This window comes from Suricata suricatta, chromosome 11, assembly GCF_006229205.1.
Source record: "Suricata suricatta isolate VVHF042 chromosome 11, meerkat_22Aug2017_6uvM2_HiC, whole genome shotgun sequence".
Classification (NCBI taxonomy): Eukaryota; Metazoa; Chordata; class Mammalia; order Carnivora; family Herpestidae; genus Suricata; species Suricata suricatta.
Window position 1 is genome coordinate 57,158,212 of NC_043710.1, and position 26,648 is coordinate 57,184,859.

The 26,648-nt window shown below is 37.2% G+C and overlaps 1 protein-coding gene across 2 annotated transcripts in view; it reads left to right on the plus strand.

The window, feature by feature from the left end:
• The window catches only part of UVRAG (UV radiation resistance associated), a 297,755-nt gene that overhangs the window by 149,821 nt on the left and 121,286 nt on the right, over positions 1 to 26,648 (plus strand). For both annotated transcript variants that reach the window (XM_029956114.1, XM_029956115.1), the window contains 4 exons: positions 13,860 to 13,944; positions 15,763 to 15,850; positions 16,973 to 17,033; positions 24,649 to 24,814. In XM_029956114.1, coding sequence (XP_029811974.1) covers positions 13,860 to 13,944; positions 15,763 to 15,850; positions 16,973 to 17,033; positions 24,649 to 24,814 — 400 coding nt within the window. The remainder of the gene's footprint in view (positions 1 to 13,859; positions 13,945 to 15,762; positions 15,851 to 16,972; positions 17,034 to 24,648; positions 24,815 to 26,648) is intronic.

Here is a 26,648-nt window from a genome sequence, read left to right on the forward strand (position 1 = left end):
TCTTTATAATATTGGGTCTTCCAACCCAAGAAAATGGTATATATGCCTTTGTTTGTTATGTCTTCTTTACAAAACATTGAAATAAACTAATTGTTAATATATGGGTATTTCCCACGATTCATTGAAATTGTTTTAGTTTTTTGATGTTTTATGATACATGTTTAAATTTTCTACATTTTGCTGATATATAGAAATACAATTGATTGTTTTAAAGTGATTGACTTTTATTATATGTTCAGACTCCTGCATCCCATCCTGACTCAGCATGACCTATAAAGGCCTCCTCTGACCCATGTCATCTGAATGCTTCAGCTATAAAGAACTTCTTTTAGTTTCTTAAATATGCTTTAGTCTGTCTTGCTTGTATTTAAGCTTTTGTTTAAATGTTAAATTGAGCCTGGAAGGCTCAATTGGTTGTGTATCCAACTCTTGATTTTAGTTCAGTTTGTGATCTCAGTGTCCTTGGATGGAGCCCCATGTTGTGAACCTGCTTGACATTCTCTCTCTCTCTCTCTCTCTCTCTCTCTCTGCCCCTCTTCCCAGCTCTTGCACGCACATGCTGTCTCTCTCCCCCCTCCAAAAAATTCCACAAAAAAAAACCCCACCAAAATATTACTCTCTTTAATATATTACTCTCTCTAATAAATTTTTTGCTGGCTCCCTTTCCCTTCTCCTCTCACCTCTATCCCCTTGGTTAGATGTACTACTGTGAGTTTCCATTGCATCCTGTGTTCTTCCATTATAGCATTGTAATTCTTAATTTTTCCCCCTCCTCTAGAGTGTAAGATCTCTGAGGGAAGACATTGCCCAAGTAGTATGTTAAATACTCTTCTATTCTTGGGGCATGTACAGTGCCTGGGATGCAGTAAGCATTGAATAAATAGTTGTTGAATCAGTCATATTCATGGCTATCAGTCTAGTATCATGGGCATTATTGCTGAATGTTAAAGACTTCTGTAGCTTCTAGCTTAACATTCATTTGGGAAAACTAATACTGTCATGAAAAACACTGTAGAAAAAACCACTGTATATTGTTTGGCAGTGATTGCTAAAACTGTCTGCATTCCCAGCACAGCTTGCCTGTCAGCCTTTAGACCTGAGAGTCTGATGTGATAAGGCCCCTTAAAGTCATGAGATACTGTGAGCAAAGTCCATTTCCTTGGAGTCTCTGTTGAATGACTTCACATCAATAGACAGTTGTATACAGACAAGACAAGACCTGCTTTACGAGAACGCCTCTTCTGTGAAAAGCACATTTCTTATAGTGCTTTGGAATTTTCATGATTCTCAGGTTGCCTGCTACCGGTACCATGTATCTGCTTATATATTTTTTTAAGATCATCGATTTTTAAAATGAAAACACTATAGGGTTTTAGGAGGGGTTCAGGGTGTTTGCCTTTTTCTAATAGCTACAATGTTATAGTTACCATCAAATATAAAGATATGTTATTTAATCACCATAATAACTCTGTAAGGTAAGTATTAACATTTTACAGTGAGGAAACCCTAGGTCAGGGTCAGAGACATTAAATACCTTCCTTAAGTTCACACAGCTAATGGCAGGTGATGTTAGGATTAAACTCTATCGATTCCAAAGCTCCCATTCACTGTGTAATACTACATTTTACCAGGTATGATGTGTAAAACCTATGATGGAATAAATATTCTAGCACATAGTAAAAAGATGGGAGATCTAGTTCTTCCATTATGTTTCCAATTGTGTTTTTTCTTCTTACAATGATAGGATGAACTCCCAGGAAGTCTGTTATCAGCCTTTAAACAGGTGAATTTACAAACAGTGATTTCTATCCCATTTAAAAGACTGGATATAATAATAATTGCTCATTTTTATAGAATACTCATTACCACAAGGCAATGTCTCATGTTTTCTTTATCTTATTTGATTTTTACATATAGTTTTATGAATTAAGGGTATTATTATTATTTTCCTAATAATTAATTCTTTATCTAGTTTACAGATGAGGAAACTGAGTCTCACAGAGGTTAAATGATTTGCCCAAAGCCAAATAGCAATTTATAGTGGAGCCTGTGTTTAAAGTTACTCGTGGCTAACTCTACAACAAAAGATTATAAGATTTTGTGGTGTTTTAATTCTGACAGTCAAGCCAGAATTAGCAAATTCTTTTTATTTATTTATTTTTAATGTTTGTTCATTTTTGAGAGACAGAGTGTAAGCAGAGGAGGGGCAGAGAGAGAAAGAGGAACAGAATCTGAAGCAAGCTCCAGGCTCTGAGCTGTTAGCACAGGGCCCAGTGTGGGACTCGAACTCACGAACTATGAAATTATGACTCGAGCTGAAGTCAGATGCTTAACCAACTGAACCACTCAGGTGGCCCAGAATTAACACATTCTTAATATCTCCATTTTATTATGGAAAGAAAGGATGGGAATGCTCAAAGTTAAATATTTTTGCCAAGATGGGTGAGAATTGTTGATCTTTAATGTTGACTTTGTACTTCAGGAGCTTTTCTCCCACTTTTATACATACTTTTGAGATAAATGTTTTTCTGAACTCTTAGTCATTGAAATCTTAGAATTATTAGGACCTACCATTGACAGTTTGGTCTTAAACATAAGCAGGAGAAAGTGTGCTGCTTTTCTGCCATTGGGTATCTCTACAGACTGTGGTGGTCAGCAGTGGAGTGGTTGGAAAGAAGGATTGGCTAGATACAGAGAACCAGACTTATATGTCAGTACATCTTGTTCTACTGGGGATCCCTGTTCTTCATAGTGATGGTACTAGGTAACCAGAGACATTCCTTTTCTTGTCCGTTGAAAGAACATTTGTGTTGAACTGTATTCTTATATACCTACATTGAATGTACTGTTTAATGATTCTTGAACCAAGTTAAAATAGTTAAAAGTATCTGAGTCACTGGTAATGGTAACATGAAAGGTAAAAATGTATTTGTCACCTGTGCTTGCAGGTTTGATTTAGCATGTTTGCTAGCCATTTGTGGAATGATTTGCTAATATGTATTTTACTAGTGGCATCCTCTATATTATAACTTCTCTTTGGAACGTGGTGCTTATTTAGGCACTTGGTTCTCAGCCCAAGGGCTCAGTTAGGATACAAAATCAGTAATAAATGATATTTAATCTTTGCCACTGGTTCTTCTGAATGATCATAAAGGAATTAGTTAACTTCTGTATCTTTTTACACATGTGTGTAGGAAGGATAGCAGCTCATAATAGTGCCCTAGTGATTAATTTGTATAAATATTTGGGAAAAACCAGGTGCCTATTATATATTTTATATTTTTGTTTATAAAAATGTATTGCATCAGAATGATTTATTGGGAAGAGACAAAGAGATCATTTCTATCCATGCCGCTGACTTGCTGAGTGGCCGTGTACACCAAGGTGCCTCATTACTCCGCTTCTATAAGTTTCCCCTTCCCACAACTCAAAGGCAATGGTTCTTAGCTTGTCTACAGCAACATCCAGCTGGGCCATGAGCTGATCTTTTCAGTATTAATGTTTACTAATGTGTGCATTTTCATTGTTGGCAGATACTAGTAGTTTAACTTATGATGTTAATAAGAAACAGATTTCCCCTCATTAGTGTCTCAAACCAAATAACCTTCCCATTAATTAATTATATGTTGGTTTACAGGATCTTTTGCTCTAACTCAACCCCCAAATCTTTGAGAAGCAACACTTTATCTAAATTAGTTTCCTTGAAATTTGGTTTAGAAAATGGTGTGAAACATTGACCTTAAGGAAGTGTGTTTAGCATAACCTAAACACGTTTTATAAATGTTGATAAAACCTAGGAACTCTTCAGTGGTGCCTGGGGGTCGTATTAACTTTATAAAAGCAGACTTCTCTAAGCTTTGTAGGAAGAAGCTACGTAAAAAATTTTTCTTAATGTTTATTTCTTTTGAGAAGGAGAGACAGAGTGCAAGTGGCTGATGGACAGAGAGAGAAGGAGGCACAGAATCTGAAGCAGGCTCTAGGTTCTGAGCTGTCTGCACAGAGCCCAGCGTGGGGCTTGACCTCATGTACCGAGAGATCCTGACCTGAGCCGAAGTTGAACATTCAACCGAGCCACCCAGGCGCCCCAAGAAGCTACTTAAAAAATTTTTTTTAAATGTTTATTTATTTATGAGAGAGAGAGAGAGAGAGACAGAGCGCAAGTGGGAAGTGGGGGGGACCCAGAATCCGAAGCAGGTTCCAGGCTCTGATCTGTCAGCACAGAGCCTGACATGGGGCCTGAACTCATGAACTGTGAGGTCACAGCCTGAGTTGAAGTTGGACACTTAACCACCTGACCGCCCAGATACCCCAGGAAGAAGCTACTTTTTAATGCAGTTAGTTTTCTTGATAAGGACAGTCATGTATGTGTAGTACATTATGCTTAGACAGCGCGTGCACAAGATAATCGCATGCAATCTTTGAGGTATCCCTGAAAGCTAAGAATGGCACCTATCGTTATCTTCATTTCATATATGAGATACTGAGATGATAAGTGGCTTGGCCGGGTATGAACAGATAGTTAGGAGCAAAATTGGGATGTGGACCCAGACCTTTTGTCTTTAAATTTTGTGCTTTTGTCTTTAGTCCATATTATCTACAACCTTGTAAAATATTCATTTGAGTCCTACGTAAATCCTATATAGCTGTTAACCAGAGAAGGGAAGAGCGGAATGGAGGCGGGGGTGGGGGGTGGGAGGGAAAGAGAGAGAGAGAGAGAGTGAGAGAAAGTGAGAGTGAGTCAGTCCCAAGTAGGCTCCACACTGTCAGCATGGAGCCCCATGTAGGGCTGGAACTCACAAACTGTGAGATCATGACCTGAGCTGAACTCTGGAGTTGAACACTTAACTGACTGAGCCACTCAGGCACCCCCAGCAGGTAACTGTTATTGAAATCCTGTAACATGCCAAATATTTCCTTTATCATGTATCATTTAATTCTTAAAATAGTCCTAAGAAGTAATTATTTTCCCCCTTTTTCCAAATGAGAAAAATTGGGGCTCAGAGACATTTCTCACAAATAAGTAACAGATGCAAATACAGATTTAGGGTTCCCTGACTCTCTGACACCTCTCGTTTCCACTAAACAAAATATTGTTAATTTCTCTAGTATGTGTCCAACAATAAGGTGACTGATGGTTTGCTAGTTTTCCATTGGCCTGTGGACTATTAGATGAAGAACTTTGTTCTGCTATATTCCTCTTTATTATACTATGGGTGAAGTGAATTATTCCCAAACATGTTTTTGATTTGGTTGCATCTGAATTAAGAGATTTGAATTAAAGATCTGACACTCTCTCAGTTTCTTCTCACAAACAAAAAGTTCTGAATTATACAGTCCAGATATCTTACAGCTCTAAAATTCTAGTTATCTCAGAAGGGTAGGATTGGCAAAAGGACGGGAATCTATTCACCTTTTTTATGAATCTCTTTATTTTTCAAAGTTTGATGCCAGCAATAGATTTCCCAGCAATGAAAAATGAACAAATGAAAAAAAAAAAGAGAGGGAGAGAAAGATTCTGTCACCCCAAGTGTGTCTATAGATACTGTTTATTAACTGGAAAACCATGTGGTGGAAACTTCTGTTTTAAAGATCTTCACCTCATTTTGGTAAGCAAGAGCAAAAAACATTCTTTTAGCAACGTTGTATGTAAAAGTCAACTATGTCAAATTTCATTGCTTAGATTTAGGGGGAAAAAATCCTCTTGGTAATTGCAGTAAATAGAAACTTTTGATCCTTTATTGCCAAAATAAGAAATATTTAGTATGAAGCTCCCATCAATTATGATCATTCCTTTTGTCATTTGTAATAAATTTGAGCAAGATGAGCTGTGTATCTAGTTCTATTTAATTAGCTTCTGTTTGGTCAGTAAATTATTGTTCTTTTCTCAGAAGAATCACACAGTATATTTAAAGTGGTGCCTTAGTTTCTATCAAAAGGTCATAGGTTTTTTGTTTGTTTGTTTGTTTATAGGCAGAGAGAGCAAGTGGGGTAGGGGCATAGAGAGAGGGAGAGAGAATCCCAAGCAGGCTCCACAATGTGGGACTGGAACCCATGAACCATGAGATCATGACCTGAGCCAAATTTGGATGCTTAACCGACTCCCACCCAGGTACCCCAAAAAGGTCATAGAATTCTATTTGAAATTATAAAGACATTGTTAAGCATATGTAACAATTTTCTTCTCTTAATCATAAGATCACAAATTGAGAAATTACTGTACCAATTTTATAATTCAAGATATATTTATTTGAAATGATGGCAGATTTAAATTTTATTACCCTGTGTATATGTTCTTATTCTTTTATAGCCACCTGACAAATTCCTAAACAGACTTCCTTAAAAATTATTAATATCTGCCTTTCAAAAATTTCTGAACCAAGGACAGTTTTTCCTTGGGGTTTATGCTATTAAAGCTTCTTTACATTTAACTGTTGACAGTATATGCAGTCAGCTTAGCAGTGCGGGGGACAAATGTGAGTGCTGAGTAAACCTCAGATTTTCTTTTCAGAATGATTCTGTTTTTTCATTTGTAATGATTTATTCCTGTAATGTCTTAATTGGATTATAAGAAAGGTAAACTATCATAATCTCCCTTTTGCAATGGAAGTTATAGATATGCAGAAATAAGCCACCTGACAGAATTTTATTTTGTCTTACCATTTTTTTCTCCACTTCCAAAAAGCATTGGAAGTGGCCTTTACCAAAAAAAAAAAAAGTTTACAATTAGATAGTTGATAGTTCAACATAGATATAAGCAGAGAGCAGAAGACATGTGAAGGAAATGGGAAGAACATTGAGCATGTGTGTGCATGTGCATGTTGGTCAAGTCCTTTATTCATCATTTATGGAACACTCACAATGAACCTAGTACTGTGTAAGATGTTAGAAACACAATGACTGGTGTGAGAAATATATAACAGAGATATTTAGAAGGTGTTATAGGAGCACAGACGATGAGTATCTGAAAATTAACACCAGCTAAAGGAGGTGACACTTGGGCTGAGTCTAGAAAAATGCCTGATAGGTAGCTAGGGGGAGAAGGTAAGACTTTCCAAATAGAGGCAACAGTTTATATAGAAGCATGGAAGTAGATCAGAGAATTGCAGGTAATTCTAGGAAGGCTACAACTAAGGATGCATTTAAGTAAGGGTCCATAGGAGAGTCAGGAAAGGTAAAGAAAATGTTTGCCTGAGGAGCTCAACCATGAAGATAAGAATTGCTGGAAAAACAGGGAACAGCAAGTGAAAAGGCCTGGACATAAAAAGGGCTTAGACTGTGGAACAGAAAAGAGGCCACTGTAGCTGGAATGTAATTTGTTAGGAAGAGACTGGTGTGACATGGGTTGGAGGAGGAGAAGGCTAAGAAAATGGCACAAGGGCAGGAGAGTTTACATATTAGGTAGTGGGTAGGACTGTGATGGAATCCGGTTATTTCAGGATAGTACGAGGTGGGGCAATTATATTCTATTTAGAAGAGGTTTAAGGATTGAGGGGAATGTGTGGAGTGCTCAGCTCCAAGAGTGGGAAAGCAGACTATTGAGGGAACTGGAGTGGGATTGCTGGACAGTGTGCCTGTTTGTGCTCTGTGCTTATATTTTTAAAGCAAAATCGGAGCACCTGGGTGGCTAAGTCTTTTAAGCATCTGACTTCGGCTCAGGTCATGATCTCGCAGTCCATGAGTTCGAGCCCTGTGCTGACAGCTCAGAGCCTGGAGCCTGCTTCAGATTCTGTGTCTCCCTCTGTCTCTCTGACCCTCACCTGCCTGCACTGTCTCTGTCTCTGTCTCTCTCAAATATAAATAAACATTAAAAAAATTTTTTTAAAGCAAAATTAATCAGATTGGCTTGTATACATTTCTCTACACACTTAGAGCTTCATGGGGGCAGGTTGAGAGGATGCAAATGTTGAACAAAAGGGAAATTATCCCCATTTTACAAATGAGGAAAAAGAAACTCAGAGAAACTTAGACTTGTTTAGAGTCCTGAAAGTAGCACAGGCAGGATTTTAGCCCAAATCTTTCTGATTCCTAAGGACATGGGCTTTCCAATATAGTATACTTCCTCCCATTTGATCTGCCTATTGTATTGAAGCATGAAAATTAGCTCTGACATGGTTAGTCATCAAGCCAATTGTGTAGAATTATGAGAGGAATCAAGTGCTTCCCATTACATGTTATAAGGAAGTAGATTCATTCTTTTAGGGAAAAAAACAATTTGTTGGCACTAAATTCTGGGAAGAATGTGCAATGTATTAAATATCATAATGAAATATAGTTATTGCAATTTTGCAAAAGTTATAGCAAGAAATACCTATTAACTCTTGAGAAGGGCAGTAGCATAAATCATAGTTCAAAAAAGTCATTTCTTCAGGGAAGGAAACTAAAATAGTTCAAGTATATTGCTTTTTGGTCATCTGACATGATATAGAAAATCCAGAAGAATGACAGTTTATTGGTTTTAACTGTAATTTTGACAGAAGCTGGCCATTATCCAGTCTGAGACCAATCTTTCTGGTGAGAAAGAGTCCAAAGAGTCTGTGTTTTGTTTTGTTGATGGAAGCAAGATTCCTATTCTTTAGCTATTAGACTTAAAGGAGACAGCATTTACATTTGGTTATTAAAATTAAAGTGTCTGATCTGAGTTCTTTCTGAACACAGGGGCCATCTTCCTAACAGAGTGGAATGTTAGTGTATAAATGAACCGGGCCAAACATTCCAGAAAACAGTTTTGGAATATGGTAAATGAAACACATTCGTTTGCTTTCCCTCCCTCTCAATGACCCACTGCTATGATAGTAAACATACAGTGGTGGTGGTAATGGTAAGAGAGGGTACCATTGGAATAGCAAAGATTTTGACACAGCTCTTGAAGACACAGTAAAGATAGAATTGTTCTGATGTATAAGCTAGAGTAGAGAAAAACTGCATCCTGGAGCACAAATGGAAAAGGCTGATGTGGGGGAGTCTGGTACAGCTCTCAGAGGACTCAACTTAGAGTTTTCAAGTACAGAAATCAGGAACGATGGAGCAATAATTAGGGTAGCTGGGCCTACTGACCCATTTTCTTTTCTCTATGAATTTGGACCAACTTCCTATAAACTCGCTCCAGCTGCTTTCTAAACATAATGGATTCTTGACCTGGTTAGGTCCCATGGTACAAGGGTTTGGTATAGAAAGATGGAACAGAGCCTAACTGTGGACTTTTACAGTTGACCTAGAAGGAAAACATGAAAGACAGCTCTACTTAGAAGTGAAATTGGAATAACCCAATCTCAAAGTAAAGTTCTTACTTGACAGTTGTGGTGGTTTAAATGTGAAGGTACTACCTTCTTCCAGCATGGCATACATACTCTGAAGAAAAGCCTCATTGGCAACAGGACCTGCCCACTTACACTGAGCTGGCACTCAGTAGTAATGCCTTCCATGTAAATAAGTCTATATAGCTTCAAAGGAAACATATGCTAGTTGCTCATGCTAATCATTCTAATCACTTACTAATGGTTTGAAGGGGAAACCAAGGATCATCAGATATTTGAGGAAAACAGTGAAAACAAGTCCAAGTTGAATAGGATAGCCGACCCCAAAGGAGCAGAAAATACAAAGAACAGAGGAAACTTTTTAAAAAATCAAATTAGTATCCTCAGATCTGACTTCAGCCTCTGCCAAGGATGTATAAAGGTAGAAAGAAATTCACTTCCACCCTAACAACAAGAGATAGCTGAATAATGTACAAAATCATAGCTTTTCTTGCATCTGGAGAATTAAGATTACAGGGCAGCCAAGTAGCCTGATAAGGTAAGAAAAGAAGGTCATGTCCAAGAAGAGACAGGATGTGAGGATTGATCACCAATGGCAGAGCATGGGAGGAAGTTGGGCCACTGTCTAAGAAGATGAAATAATTCAGCTGCAGTGTGTAACAAATTGCTGAGCACTAAGTGTGCCCTGTTGTAAGACTATAGTGGCTGTAAGGCAGCTCACACCTCCTCGCAGCTTCTTCTGTGCGCACCTACACCGACACTCACAAGAACGATTGGAGACAGGGTAGAAAATATAGAAAGCCTCTCTTGGTGGTACAGGTCTGGAGAGAGGGGGATGGATGCTGTTGCTAGAAAGTATAACTCTTCTCTAAGAACAAAAGCACTAAGCCTCTGGAGGAGGAGCTGCAAGCCCTACAATCCCTAGGACAGAAGTCAAGGGCTGGAAGAAGAAAAAGAAACCATCTTTATGCTTCGGGGTGGGGCAGAAGCAGTGTTGGCCCTGGACTATTAGAAACTTCCTCTCCTAGGAGAGGGACAGTGTCACTGAGAGAAAGCCCTACCCTGATTCCTAGGGCACAGCGACTGCTTAGCTCAAACAAGATAAAAGAGAAGCTCTCCTCTGCTCCCCTTCCAGGACAGAAAGCATGGAATAACAAGCCAGCTTAATGTACCACTGAGGAGTGGCAAGAGCGTAGTGAGTCACTCTTACTTAGGTGCAGGTTCATAGGACAGAACTTGTTCCCCTAAATCTGAGGGTGGAACAAGTTCATTGAGGAGAAGCATCTCGCAAATAATTTCCACCATCACCACCTCTAAAAAGTAAAAGTTAGAGGAAATTTGAAGAATGTGGCACACTAAAGATAGCAACAAAATGGAAGCAACAAAACCCAAACCCAGTTTAGTTCCTAATTATAGTTAGTTCCCCCAAATTAACAGTAGAAGAGATATTTCCGTTTCTTTCTCTGTTGTCCCATGCTCTCTGTTGCACATGATGTTGAGCATTCAGTCAAAATTTTTGAAACAAAGAAAAGCAAAAACAAAACAAAAACCCATTGTTATCCCTTCTCCTCCCCCCACCACCAACAAAATGTTGTTAAGAAAATAAGTTAACTGAAAAGCAGAAAAAAACAGCAATGACTCAGATGTTGGGAATATCAGGGAGAGAATTTAAAATAACTATGATTAATGGGCTTCGGGCTTTTGTAAAAAGGATAACAAGCATGAATAGATGGTAAATTTCAGCTGAAAGATGGAAACTATAAGAAACAGTCTAATGGAAATGCTCTAAATAAAGAACATGGTAAAAGAGATGAAGAATGCCTTTCACAGACTCTCCAGTAGATTTGACACAACTGAGAAAAGAATGAGTGAACTTGAATATAGATCAATAAAAATTACCTAAACTGGCATGCAAAGAGACTCTTTGACACAAAACTAAGATAATTCATTACCACCAGGCCTACAGTTTAAGAAGTGTTAAAAGAATTTCTTCGGTGGAAGGAAAATGGTACCAGACAGAAACTTGGCTCTACACACAATATAATGAGAGCTCCAGAAATGGTTGAAGATATTATAAAAACATTTATTTTTCTTTTTAATTACTATAAAAAGATAGTTCATTTTCTAATGCAAGAATAGCCCTGTTTTGGGGTTTATAACATGCATAAAGTAAAGTGTGTGAAGAATGTGAAGAGTGGGGAAAGGAAGAATTGGGAGTATAGTATTTTCAGGATTTTATACTCCACATGAAGTAGTATAGTAATATTTGAAAGTAGACTTATGTATTGAAGTTATACACTGTAAATTCTGGGGCAACCTCTAAAAATTTAAAATGAAGATAAGACTAAGACAACAGTGAAGAAAGAGGAATCATAAAAAATATTCTATCCAAAAGCATAAAAAAGAGGGATTAAAAAACAAAGAATATATAGAAAACAGTAGCCAAATTGTAGATTTTAGTCTGTCAATGATTTTATTAAGTATAAGCAATCAAAATACCTCCCTTAAAAAGCTGGGATTGTTCAGATTCATTTACTTTTTAAAAAACCAAACTAAATGCTATCTGTAAGAAACCCACTTATAATATAATATTGATTGAAGGTAAAAGAATGGGAATAGTACAGCATGCAGATACAAATGAAAAGAAGGCCAGAGTGGCTCTATTATATTAGAAAAGGAGATTTCAGAATAGTGACTATTACCTGTGATAAAGAGAGATTTTACATTATAGTAGAGAGGTCAGTCACACAAAGGTATCACTATTCTAAATATGTGTGAATGTAGCAGAGCTTCACTAGATGTGTGTGTGTGTGTGTATATCTGTATGTGAATTTATGTGTGTATAGCAAAAACTGATAAAACTGGAAGAAGAAATAGCCAAATCTGTAACTAAGGTTGGAAACTGCAACACTTATCTCTCAGTAATTCATAGAACAAGCAGAGAGAAAACCAGTAAGGATAAAGACCCTAACACTGTCAACTAACTTGCCCTGATTAACACCAGACCACCGTACTGCACACCGTCAGAAGGTATCTTTTTTCCATGTGCACATGGAACATTCAGTTAGGGCATAGGTGTTATAAAACAAAAAAGAATCAGAATAATGCAAAGTATGGTCTCTGACTAAAAGAAATAAACTAGAAATGACTAATAGATAAATCTGGAAAATTTTAAATATTTGGTAGTTGTTCAACACATACATGGGGTGCGGGGTGGAGGTTGTCAATCTAAATGTCATCTGAAACCACTGAGGATTAAGGTTTGGGGAAGAATTATACTGGGCTAAAGGAATGAGTGGTATCCCTTGATTATGTTTTATTTTGGGAGGAAAGTTACCAGTGTATGGATCATTTAAGTACAGGTGTGAGAGAAGAAAAGGGTACTTAGAACTATGTTGATAAAATGACTTAGGTTGGTGAATTTAGTCCCAACGTCTAAACTGTATTATGTTCAATAATGTACTGCACGTTCCTTCCTGCAGGAGAGGTGCAGAATAGTTGAAGGCCCCTTTTCCTGTTGGATCATAGTTCACAAAACTAAACCCCTTTGTAAGATCTAGAGATTAGTGTGGCTGGATCTAAGATTGCTTTTATGTGCTTCAGTATTTCTGGTGCTATCAGGTCTGGATTGTCAAGAACAGAAGATGCTCTCGTTTCTTAGAGTAGGAAGATGTAAAAGGATTTTATGATCACATAAATGGAAATCGAGGTTCCAGAACTTGATATAAATACAACAATCAGGCATATAAACACAAATACTAATCTCTGTGTAATGCTAAAGCAAACACTTAGAGGAAATTAAATGTTCTGTAATGGGATTGGGGTTTGGGATATCAGTTAAAATGTGGAATATTCATATAATTAACATCCACAGAGTTGAATTTTACACAGCTATTAAACGTTATAACTTAGACTATCTGTCAACATGTAAAAATGCTTATGACATAATATGGAAAAATCAATATACAATTCATGCACCCTGTGATTGTAGCTAAAACTACTTATATTTATGAACTATACTATAGGAGTCAAAATTCTTCCTTTTCTACTTTTTATGCTTTCCGAAATGTTGTATAGCATTGGTGGGTGAGAAGAAATTAATCACTTAAAAAAATAATAAATGTCATTTATTAGAGCAATTTTTAGATTCAAAGAAAAATTTAGCTGAAGTTGCAGAGATTTCCCAAATATCCCCAACTCTCACACATGCATACCCTCCCGCAGTATCAGTGTCCCCCACCAGAGAGGTCCCTGTATTACAATTGATGGACCTTTAGTGAAGAGGCATTAACACCAGAGTCCATGGCCACTTTCTTGTAAAATGAAGTTGTCTGAATTTCGAAATCTCATCAGCGTTTCTTGGCCAGCAATCCAGAAATCTGGAGGCAGAGACTCTTACTCTTTGACTCCTGTCAGAGAATGGACTTGTATCAAAATTGAACAAGTAGGGAAGTTTTTTCTAGTTAACCCCCACCCCGAAGCTTACTTTGCCTCTGGACTGTATTGCTCTCTCATAGTCAGGGGATGGGCTCTGCCTCGCCAGTTGATTGTGCAGTTCTGTCTGCAGTGTTACATCTGGAATTGTCTCCCTCCGTCTCTGTCTAGGAAGTGCATTTTCAACTGAACACCAAAAGCTTCAACTCCAGAAGGAATCCCTGAACGAAATGAGGAAGGAGTGTACTGCGAAAAGGTAAATGCAACACCGAGAATAATGGTTCAGAGTGTTGAGTTTACTTTGAGGATAGGATTTGGAAAAGCAGCATCCTTTAAAGGTTGCTGATATTTATTTATATTCCACACATATCAGTGCCACATTCACTTGTTCGACAAATATTTATGAGGCACCTACTCAGCATCATTCACGTGCTAAAAGTAGTTATGAGAGCTCCTAGCATATAGTCATTATAAAAAATATGAACATTGATTTTCTAGTTTATATGTATATATGTATTTTTTTAATGTTTATTTTTCAGAGAGAGAGAGGAAGAAAAATACGAGTGGGGGAGGGGCAGAGAGAGAGGAAGAGAAAGAATCCCAAGCAGGCTCTGTGCTTTCATAACAGATCCCCATGCGGGGCTTGAACTCACAAACTGTGAGATAATGACCTGAGCTGAAATCAAGAGTCAGATGTTTAACTAACTGAGCCACCCAGGTGCCCCTGTTCTTCTGGTTTTTAAGGCCACAGCACCATGACTTAATGTTTGAATCGACTGCTCTTCCACATATAGTGTAGCTCATGGCTTTTCTTCAGTCATTTCTTTAGACTTACTCGTTGTTTAGTGTTCGTCCATTTGGATTACCTCCACAGCTCCTAGCTTGTCTTTCTAGCATCAGTATCTCCATTTTTCCAGTTCTTTCTCCATGTTGCTTATCAGACCTCTCCTCTTAAAATACTATTTTTACCATATTTTTTCTTTTAAGAAATCATGGAGAATGTTTTGCTTAACTTTCAAATAACCTTCAGCAAATTGGCACTATACAACTATAGTTCATTTCAGTTGCTCCACAACATTCATTTCACAGGTGCTAATAGTTTCTCTCTTTATTTTTTTCCAGCACATGCTTAATTTGATGCCACCTCTGTTCTTTTGCTCATGTTTACATACTTTTTCTGGAAAGTCATCTCATCCTACATTTTTCTTCAAGAGACCTTAGCAGTTGAGCATTCAAGAATGTTAGACCTCGAAAGAACCGTGGAGATCATCTGGTCTAATCTTCTCAATTTGCAGATAGGAAGACAAGGCTCTGGAAAGTTATTTTGATCAGCTCCCAAGGAAAGCAGGCAGGACTAGATCCCTTCAAGTCTTTAATGCTCTTTGTATTATACTACTACTTTTACATTCTACTTTGACCTACAGTTTTGCTGAATTTCTCTTTTTATTTTTTAAATCATTAGCCAATTGAGCAGGTAATTTATTCTATAGGTATCTTACCTCATGGTCATATCCAGGAGAAGAGCTGTATCATCTCATGCCACAGTTTATTGTTTGTTCTTTTTATTATATTATTTCCCTAGTATTTCAGCAGGTTATTTTATGAGGTAGCTATGAGTGAAAAATAGAATACAGATATCTTCTGAAATCAGATTGGCCTCGGATTAAATGAGACCCTGGTCTTCTCACTGAGCCACTCTAAATTTTGTATCCTTGTTTGTAAAATGAGTGTAATAATATCAACCTAATAGAATTATTCTAATAATTAAATAAAGCCATTTGTAAGGCTCCTGGTATATAGTGGTAGGTGCACAGTCAATGATTCTTTGTACCTTAACGTGTCTTAGCATGGTGTCTGACACACACAATAGGCCTCAGTGTATAGTTATCTTGATTTTATACTATTTAGAGATAGGTCTGGTTTCATGTTAGCTATTATTCTTGACTCTACTTCTGAGTTTCTGTGACCTACTATAGGCCATTTAATCTTCTTCCGCATCAATTTTGTGGAAATAAATATTAGAAAGCATGAAAAATTTTTTTTAACGAATATGCTTTTTATCTTTCCTTATCAGAGAACTCTTTCTGAAGACTAATGCCCAGTTGACAATTCGTTGCAGGCAATTACTGTCTGAGCTTTCCTACATTTACCCTATTGATTTGGTAAGTTTCAAAATTTCTGGAAAAAAATTGTTTTAAGATGGTTTCTGATTGAAATTTCCTCTTAATGAAAACATTCATTGTTCTAGTCTTAATCATATACTTTGTCATAAATCATTCAGAAGCTAATACCTGTTTAAAAAATAGATTTAGGCTGAGTTGGCTTCGGTTCCACCATTTGATTTTTTTATATCAGTTTGTAGTGGAATGCACTCATCTTCATCTGAAAAAATGCCAAATAATTTCTGATTTCCTTAGGACCTTTTTTACTCAGACAGATTATCAACTGCCATCATTTCTTTTTTTTTAATGTTTATTTATGTATTTTGAGAGAAAGCACGCACGAGGCAGGGTAGAACAGAGAGAGGAGGAGAGAGAGAGAGAATCCCAAGTAGCTCTGTGCTGTTGGCACAGAGCTGGTGACGCAGAGCTCAGTCTCACTAACCATAAGATAGTGACCTGAGCCAAAATGAGTCAGATGGTTAACTGAATGAGCGCCCCAAGAGCCCCACATTTCTGACACATACATGCAGATGCATGTGTACTACTTTAAAAAATATAACTGATAATTAATTTGTATTTGTTGGTACTACTTAGGAAATTCCTGGGGTAATTGTCGGCAGGTTAAGTTTTTGAATCCAGTTTTTTAGAGTAAATGTAAAAAGTAAACTTCAATAAAATTAGAAAGATGAGAATTCATTTTTAGAGAGCCAGATCGCTAAATTTGATGGTTTTATTTTCTTTTTACTGAAAAGAGATTTACAAGATTCATTTTCTGAGAGGAAAGCTAATAGAATTTTAGGTTGCTTACAGAATCTTGTTAATTCCATTAAAAAATCTTCATTTAAAACTATGGATTAGTGAGGAGATATTTTTGTAAAAAAATTTTACATGGCTTTTTGCTTCGACATGATGTTTTAAATGTTTATGTTATAGAAAATAACAGATGGTAGTATAATGAATCATTATGTACTCACCATCCAGCTTCAACAATTACGATAATATTTTGTGTCTTGGATAGTATTTTCTTTAACACTGACCTGCTGAATTCTCTGAGATTTAACTTAGGGTTTCTTTGCTTTAAACAGAAAAAGACTTAATTTCATTCTTTGGTTGTATTCACAGAATGAACATAAGGATTACTTTGTATGTGGTGTCAAATTGCCCAATTCTGAGGACTTCCAAGGTATTTTAGTTCTTTTCACATAGAACGATTTGGTGTATATAATAGATGGGTATGTTGCAGAGAAAAATAGCGATATCTTGAAGTGTTGGTTGCCTTGCAGAGGGTTTTTGGACCTTCTGCCCCTTCTCAAATGGAAGTACATAGAATTGGAGTCTCTGATGGGAGAGTTAAGAGAATATTTAGTTCTAATCATAGGGAAAAAAATTATTGAGTTGTATATTTGAAATTTAAAAGAAAATAGTTTTTAGGTGGGCTTCAAGAAAATCAGACAATAGCATTCTTAAGATAGTCTTCCTAGCCTTAAGGTTTGATTTTCATGAAAAATTTGTATGTGGTTGGGAACAGAAGAACAACCTACATTAATCTGCTCTATTGTTTAGAAAATCATGTGTCTGGTAACGTGAAAAGTCGTTGAAAATATAATTTTGTGACATTCCCACTACCACAGACTCAACTTCTGTTGTACTGTCATTTCTGTTCTCTTTGAACTAAGAAAAAGTTACATTAGAGATATTATAGACTATGATTCATAGTAATTGCTAAATTTTAAAGTATTTAAATTTTCCTAGTCTCTTTACTAGTAGTCCAAAAAAAAAAAAAAGAGAGAGAGAGAGAGAACTTATTTTATTTGACATTTTGGTAAAGAGATTTTTTTTTTTCCTGTTAACACAGTGGGTTCTTTTCCCCTAGCCTATGCAGTGCTTTGAGGCCTGTTAAATAGCTTTATAGATTATTCCCAAAGCCAGTATGTTACATATGTGGGAAGAAGTTATTCAAGAAGATGGCATTACAAGTTTTGTTTGGGACATTCCTCCATTTCCTGATAAAGAAAATGTTGTTATTTATGTTCCTTTAACATTTAAGACTGATTTATTACCTACTTTGACCTTTGTAACAACTCTTACAGCAAGTAGTTGAGACATAATATGAATGATAAAATAGGAATAGGAAAACTTGTGTTAAAGTCCTGGTTCCCCTTCTAGAAACCATGCAATTTGGAGCAAGCCATCTTAGCTTTGACTTGATTTCCTAATCGATACTATGACCATGTTGTTTCATGTCCCTACCTGTTTTAATTTATTGTTGAGAAGATTAGATCTGTAAAAGCATGCCATTTGCCTTATCTTTAATTCTCAGAAAATAAAGGAAACCTATAAAGTGGTATAATCTCATAGCATGTAAATGAGCTACTTAGCTAGTGACTTGCTCAAGACCACAAAGCTAGGTAGCATCTAGCTCCAATTGCAGACTGTTCCTTCTAATCTCCATAAGTCATACAGATGTGTTTTGGTGTTAATTTTAGGCAAAGTTAATTTTAGGCAAAGATGTGTCCTAACACATCTTTTTCCTCATTTGTTCATTCGTTCAACAAACCTCTTGAGTACCTTGAGCCTTGTGCCAGGTTCCAGGGATATAGAACATTCACTCTTTGGAATAAGTATTAATTGAGCACACCGATATGCCAGGCACTGTGCTGGGTTTTGAGGATATAATGACAGAAGAGACAAATATGTTCTTTCCTTTCATGAAGGGAGACAGCCAGTAAATAAGAAAATACGTATTTAGCAAGTATTTAATAGAGGAATATGCTAGTATAGACAATAGGGGAATCTACTTTAGATAAAACAGAGAAGTTCTCTCTGAGAAGAAACATTTAACAGAAAATTTGAGGGCCAAAAGAATCCAACTCTGCTGCATTTGGGGGGAGAGCTTTCCTCAAAGAGGGGGCAGCAAGTACAAAGTTCATGATGAACTTGATATATCTGAAAAAAAATTCAGGATAGGGGATATGGGAAAAAAGACCTGTATTTTGGGCAAATCATATAATCTATTAGCTTAATTTCTTCACCTGTAAAATAGGTAATATCTAGACTCTCATCTATTGTGATGACTGAATGAGATAATATTTGAAAGAGCTTTTCATATAAGGTGCTCCTGTAAATGTAATTGGAATTAGTTGTAGAGAGAAGAGGGAAAGGAAAGAAAGTGGGAGGTAGAGAAAGAAAGACAGAAAACACCAGACCTGTGTGACTAGAGAGTAGTGAGCAGGAGGAAGTTACATCAGAGGGGGCAGGAGAGGTCAGCCACTGTAAGGAGTTGTTTTATTCTCAGTGGGGGGGAAACGCTGGAGGGCTTTAAGAAGGGGGGTGACGTGAGCTGATGGTGTAATCAGTTCTCGATTCTATTTTTGTTTTCTATATTTTGTTTCCTACTTTTTCATAGCTCTCTCTTCTTAGTATGTCCCACAGGCTGAATATATTTTTCCTACCCTTTAAATAATTAGTTTAGCTTTTTAGTGCAGTTTGCTGAAAGTGAAATGGGAGATAAAATGAAACAAATGTGTAATTTTACTCTCAGGCCCCGTTCACTCTCTGTGACGCCTCACAGTCAGAAATGTTAAGAAGCACATATGGTAGAGTTGGACTTTAAAATCTTCTGTTAGCATTCTGCAAGGTACTTCCATATCCTCAATTCACTGGATGTCTTGTGTTGTGTCACCTGCTGGGCCAGGTGCTGAGAGTGTGCAAAGATGAGTAGGACCTTGATCCTGCCTCAGTGGGCTTCCCATCCAGGTGAGGCCATTCGACTTGCAATCAAAGCCATCAAGACATATTTATTGATTTCATACTTTGTGTCAGGCGCTTTGAAGTTTATACCAGGTATAGAAGATTCAAAGAAGTGGAAATACTCAGTGCCATCAGGAGGGGATGAGGAAACCCTTTACAGGGAAGGTCGTGCCTGAGGTGTCTTAAAGGATGAAATAGTACTCCCCCGGGGAGAGGAGGGCAGGAGGACACGCTGGGTCGGGTGAGGAGAGAGATCTGGTAACACGGGACGTCGTGCATGGTACTTCTTGTTTACTTAATTTTCACAACTGTGAGAATGAATTCCTTCTGTGAAGGAATGCAGTTTTTTTCAAGACAAGAAAATTGAGTCTCAGAGAGATACTTAATTTTTCCAAAGATTCATACTAGCCAGTGGTAGAGCTAAAGTCATTCCTGGTCAGCCTCGTTTTCAGGTCCATATTATTCCTGTCATGATGCTGTTTTTGACTTTGTTTTGAATAATAACTCTTCCCAACTTCTGACAACATTTTAGTGTCCTATAACAGCTGCATTCTTGATCATTCTCTCATAAGGAACTTTAAACGGGTTATTCTGTGACATTTGTGAGACTTTGGTGGGATAGACTTTACGTGGCCTGGGTCGACACTGTTTGGGAAACTCTGTTGTAGTGGCCCAACCTTTATTGTACTTTTCTAAATGGGTAAGTTACTGTGAGAGTATGCCAGAGTGGCCTGGACACCATGGGAGAAAGTTGTCTGGTGAAGGGTATTCATTTGAGTTCCATTGACTGAAACATTTCTCATTAAAAAAAAAAAAATTTGTTTGTGTGTGTTTTTAAATAATCCATAACACAAGAGCCTTTTGTGGTAATGAGACCCAGATTTCCTTCTGTGTCTGTATTCCTTTATGCAGGCATGATATCTTGGAAAGGAGAGACCATATGTCAAACATGTCTCATTGAGAACATGGAATTATTCCATAGATGCTGTGGCAGTGATTAGAGTCTTAAATATTTTGTCCTGTCTGGATCAGTGAGTGCTTGGTTCCTTAACAAATCAGCTGCCTCAGTGATTGGGAAGGCAGGATGGTAAGAGCTTTTAGATCACTTACTGTACTTGGATGTGTTTGAATTTTAATAGTTTGTCCAACATATAAGTCAAAGAGGCATTTGAATCAATTTATAGTATTGCCGTGGCCATTGTGGGTTGATGGTATTTATTATCACAAAAATTACACAAAACTGCTGCTCTGAATAACTACTTACATTTGAAAAACAAATCAGAAATTATTATTATGAGGAAACTGCAGATTTTTGTTTTGTTTTTAAATCCCTGAAAACATTGTTTAAATTAAGATCTTTTTCACACACCTGAGTCCTACAGTTTATTCCTGTTCTCTCTGAATCCTTCCATTCCCCCTCTAACTCCTTCTCCCCAGCAAGCCTATCATCTGTAACCTCTCTAACCCCGAGAGCAGCATAAGGAGCGCAAGCCTCTGCTCTGCATTAGGTGTTAGGGACGTCATTAATGCTTACTGGAAAAGCACACCCCAGAGAGCCAGGTTTTGGCTTTGGCAGGTAAAAAGTCTTTTAGATCTTGGAATGCTGGAAACCTTAAACCTTTTGGTTTTTTAGCTAAAGTGATTGGCAACAGAAAGCGACATCTGAGGTTCGTGGCCAGCAATAGCCATAATTAACCACATGAGCTCACATTTTCCCACTGGAGGTTCAGTGGTCTTGGGGTGATGAAAGTGACTTCCCTACCAGGAGGTGGTTTTCCTTTTGAGGGTATTGGAATACCTTTGGGCCCTGTAATGCCTCACCCGTGGTCCTTTTAAAATGCTTTTTAATATAAAGCTTCAATATTGGAAATCCAACACCATGGCGTTTAACAGTGAGGCTGTGACTGAGCACTGTGGCCTGGAATGGAAACAACCTAGGGTTTTTAATATGTGAAGCAGGGAGGCTTGTGGTGGAAACAATGGTGAGTGCGAAAAACCAGAATCAAAGCTGATTTCCAATTTTATCAAGTTTTCGGCTTTTGCTGTTTCATTTTGGATTTTGATTTGCCTGCGTGGGCTTCTCACAGAAATGCCTTTTTATCTTTAAATTTAAGCAAAATTGTTTTGATCGTTGAAGAGAGGTGATGTTAGAAGACAGACAGGCCTTTGTTCTTTTAATGGATATGTGGCTGTGGTCTCAAAACTTGCCAATGCAATTCCTTAGTATTAACCTTTCAGCAATATGGAAAAATGTAGATGCTTGTGTGTTTAGCATTGGATAGGTTTTTTTAAGCATTCATAGTTTGCATTTGACCTGTTTGGAGGGCTGATTAAGAGGCCTGCTGCTGTTTTCTAGAAGTTGCAAATTCTTTTCGGTCTGGCCTCATAGGAAAGGAAAAGCTTAGTGTAAAGCGCCTATAAAAAAGTAACTTCATTACTGTAAGTTGTCTGCTTTCTCATCTCTCACTTCAGAATTAGGTTCTTAAAGACCAAGTCCTTTTACTGATAAGAATATTTTAAATTCGATAAGCCCTGCCCTTCACAGAAAGCGGAGGCACGGAGTTCAGTGGCTTCTGACAGAATTCAGTGTCCCAGCTGTGACTCAAGGGATAGATATTTTAAGGGTAGGGGGGTATATACAATTCTCCCTCTTATTTTATCTCTCATGGGATTTTACCTGTATGACTCCGATCAAGTCACTTATACAATTCTGAGTTACATTTTTTCCTCAACTCTAAATTGATAACATCAGATTCAGTGATTTCTAGGTTTCTCCTAGCTCTAACGTTAAATGGTGATTAAGTTGCAATGTGGAAAATTTACAATGTAATCTAATGTAATTTTAGTCTCTAAGGTATGGTGGCATACAGATTTCAGCAGAAGTAAAGGGTCAGGACTCAAGGTACTTGTGTGAGCCTGAGGCAGGGGGACATGGGCTCTAAGAACAGTTGGATTCTAGTCAGGGCATGACTGAATAGTCGGCTGAAATGAATGCTGGATCATTTTGTTTCATCAATTTGATTTGAGAGAACATCAAATATTAGTTGAGAAGCCTAGTCTCAGTCAAGCACTTTACAAGTCGCAGAGAACTCTGTGTTCTTTGCCCTTACAGGAGAAGTGTGGGGACACTAAGGTGATACATGTGTGTCAGATGCTTGGTACATTCTAGGTTCCCAAGTTAAATTGTTATATGGTCCACAGTAAACTTCTGAGACAGTACGGTGGAGTGCTTAAAGACAGAGGCACTGGTGTCAGGCCAGCCTATATGGTATTACTGTATTACTTCAGACAGGTTCCTTAACTTCTTTGACCCTTAAATTCTTCATCTGTGAAATGAATGAAATAGCATATAAAAAGGTACCCAGTTTTGTAATTGTTAATGAATTAATGACTGTCATTAATAAAGTACTACAGTCAATTCCTTGCAGAAGAAAGTACACAATGAAAGTTACCTGTTTTTATAGTATAATCAAAGAGAAACCAAGGATCCACTATGGTAGTCAGTGGTGGAGAATGAACCAAAGAATAGATGACTTTGGTGGCATTCCTACAACAGGAAGATTGTGCTTAGATAACTAAGTATAAAAAGCATGTGAAAAATACTACTAATAATTGAAGTTAAAGGTACCCTTAGAAATCAAGCCAAGGTCATCTCAATTATTTCAGCCTTTCTTTACTAGTGATATTCTAGATTATGTGTTAAATCTTTTAGTGTGTGTGTGTGTGTGTGTGTGTGTGTGTGTGTGTGTGAGTGTGAACTTTTAAAAGTTTTTTGGGAAGACTATATGCCAAACAGTTATTTTTCTTCCTCTTGGGGCAAACTTAAAACGTTTTGTTTTATTACTCTGCTCTGAGTACCTGATGATTATTATCTTTGGTAGGTAGTAACAGAAGTCTAGAAGGTGAGCTAAAAATGTTGGAGAGCCTGAGTGGCTCAGTCAGTTGAGTGTTCGACTTCAGCTCAGGTAATGATTTAACAGTTCATGGGTTTGAGCCCCACATTGAGCTCTGTGCTGACAGCTCAGAGCCTGGAGACTGCTTTGGTTTGTGTCTCCCTCTCCCTCTCTCTCTCTCTCTCTCTCTCTCTGCACCTACCCCCCATCCCCTGCTTGCACTGTCTCTCAGAAATAAACAAATGTTTTAAAAATGTACTTATCTGTGATTTTTTTTTACGTTTATTCATTGTCTTTGGAGAAAGAGAGCATGTGTGTGCATGGGCTGGGGGGATGGAGGGGGTGGGAAGAGGATCCCAAGCAGGCTCTGCACTGACCGTGCAGGGACTCAGACTCACAAACCATGAGATCATGATCTGAGCCGAAAACAAGAATCGGACACTTAACTGACTGGGCCACTGAGGCACCCCTAGCTGTGGCTTCTTAAAAGATAGATGCTTATGTTTGACTGTAGGATACATACATTTTCCCTCAAACAGTTGCTCCCACCTAATTTGCATAAATAAGATATAAACTGGTTTTTGGCTTTTTGCTTTCCTGTTTAAAATATTTTCCCTCTCTATCCATCCTTTTTCAAACTTCACAGTCTTGTATATGCAACACTGTCTTGCAGATAGTGAGAAAATACGCCATAAGGATGCATTGTGCCATTGTACTTCACCTTAGACTTAATAATTTGTCCAATAGTACAGCAGTACAGCTATATTGCTTATAAAGTTGTTAATAAAATGTATAATGCTCATATAGTACACTATGATTGAACCTCTGAAACTAATTTTCACATCATATAACAGACCAGGTATTATTTCTGTCTTTAAAAGTGTTGTTGATGAATTAATGTATATCTCAAGATATACATGAAATGTCAATCTCATCACAATAATTATTGAGTGGTAGTTCTAAATATAATAAATGAAATTTCAAGTCTTATTAATCTGTTTAGATTTTTATAAAATTCATATAATTTAGATGTGATTAATGTTTTATTTACCAGTTGTTTCTTATAAAATCTCTTGAAATTGATTTATTATGATCTTATAGCTATGTTTATAAGGTAAATAGTTATTTTCTTTTCCTCTGCTTTTGAATTTACAGCAAAAGATGATGGAAGCATTGCTGTTGCCCTTGGTTACACTGCACATTTGGTCTCCATGATTTCCTTTTTCCTACAAGTGCCCCTAAGATACCCTATAATTCATAAGGGATCTAGATCAACAATCAAAGATAATATCAATGACAAACTGACTGAAAAGGAGAGAGAGTAAGTATCTTTTTTTATATACTTTTAATATAAGCCAGTTTGAAACACGGAATATATTACAAATATAAAATGTGACCCAGATTGTAGTGATTTTTTTTGTATATTCTTTGTAAAGTGCTTCATTAAAAAAAATTTTTTTTAATGTTTTCTTTTTTTTATATTTGAGAGACAGACAGAGAGACAGAGACAGAGCACAAGCAGGGGAGGGGCAGAAGAGAGGGAGACACAGAATCTGAAAGCAGGCTCCAGGCTCTAAGCTGTCAGCACAGAGCCCAATGCAGGACTCGAACTCATGAGCAATGAGATCATGACCTGAGCCAAAGTCGGACACTTAAGTGACTGACCCACCCAGGTGCCCCAGTGCTTCATTTCTTTTAAATAGAATATGGTTATTCATTTAGATATTAGTAAATCCCACACTTCTTAAAATTGATAATGACAGCAAGATTGACTCATTTAATTTGCTTTTGTGAGAACAAGTATTATATACTCTGCATATACTCATGTAGTACCTGTTGCTTGCTAATCAACAAGTGAAATGACTGAAGATTTGCCAGACAAGCAAGAAAAGCATAAGAGACTCAGCAGCAGGTTGTGCATGTCTGAAAAGTGGATTAGTGACCTGGAAGTAGGTCAGTAGAAAAATATCCTGACCAAAGAACGAAGGAAATAAAAGGGATTATATAGAAAAGTGCTCGACTGACATAGGACCCAATAAAAAGGGACAAAAACTACATATACATACAATACCTATAATTGGGGTCACGGAGGGGGAGAAGAAAGCACATATGGTAATAAATGCAATGTTTAAGAAGAGGTAATGACAGAAGTTTTCAAATTTGACAAAACATATCAAGCTACAAATTCTAGAAGCATTAACTGAAACTCATAATAAGTACAAAGCAAACATACTTAGGGAAATTATATTAAAATGGCTGAAAACCAAAGACAAAGTGAAAATATTAAAAGTAGCTAGTAATAAAAGACAAATTAGCATCAAAAGAGCAACAATAAGACTGAAAGCTAATTTCTCAGTAGAATTTTTAGGAACCATAAAAGTGATGCAAGGACATTTTAAAAGTACTATAAAACAGAGGTGCCTGGTTGGCTCAGTTGGTTAGGCATTTGACTTTGGCTCAGGTCATATTCTCGTTGCTCAAGGGTTCAAGCCCCACGTTGGGCTCTGTGCTGACAGCTCAGAGCCTGGAGCCTGCTTCAGATTCTGTGTCTCCCTCTCTTCCTCTGTCCCTCTGCTCATATTCTGTCTCTCTCTCTGAAAAATAAACATTAAAAAATTAAAAATTTTTAAGTACTATAAAACAATGCTGCCAGCTTAGAATTCTATAGTCAGTGAATATATCCTTCAAAAATAAAGGCAAAATAAAAGATGTTTCAGACCATCAAAATTGAGAAAAATGCATCCCAGTAGATCTGTGCTAAGGGAAATATAGGTACTAAAGTCAGAATAAAAATAAACATAGCACAGAAACATGGAAATATGGGAAGGAACAAATATAACAAAGAGTAAGTGTGAGTATGTCTAAATTAATTTTGACTACAAAACAAATAGTAGTGTCATAAAATATGAAATACATACATATAAAATATATGTGGAATTATGCATGACTAACACAAAAGTTGAGAAGTGGAAAGGGAGTTAAAGTTTTCTAAAATTTTAAAGTAGTGTACAGATCCTACTTTGTAGGGGTGCCTGGGTGGCTCAGTCAGTTAAGCATCTGACTTCAGTTCAGGTCATGATCTCACAGATCGTGAGTTCAAGCGCCACGTCAGGCTCTGTGCTGACAACTTGGAGCCTGGAGCCTGCTTTGGATTC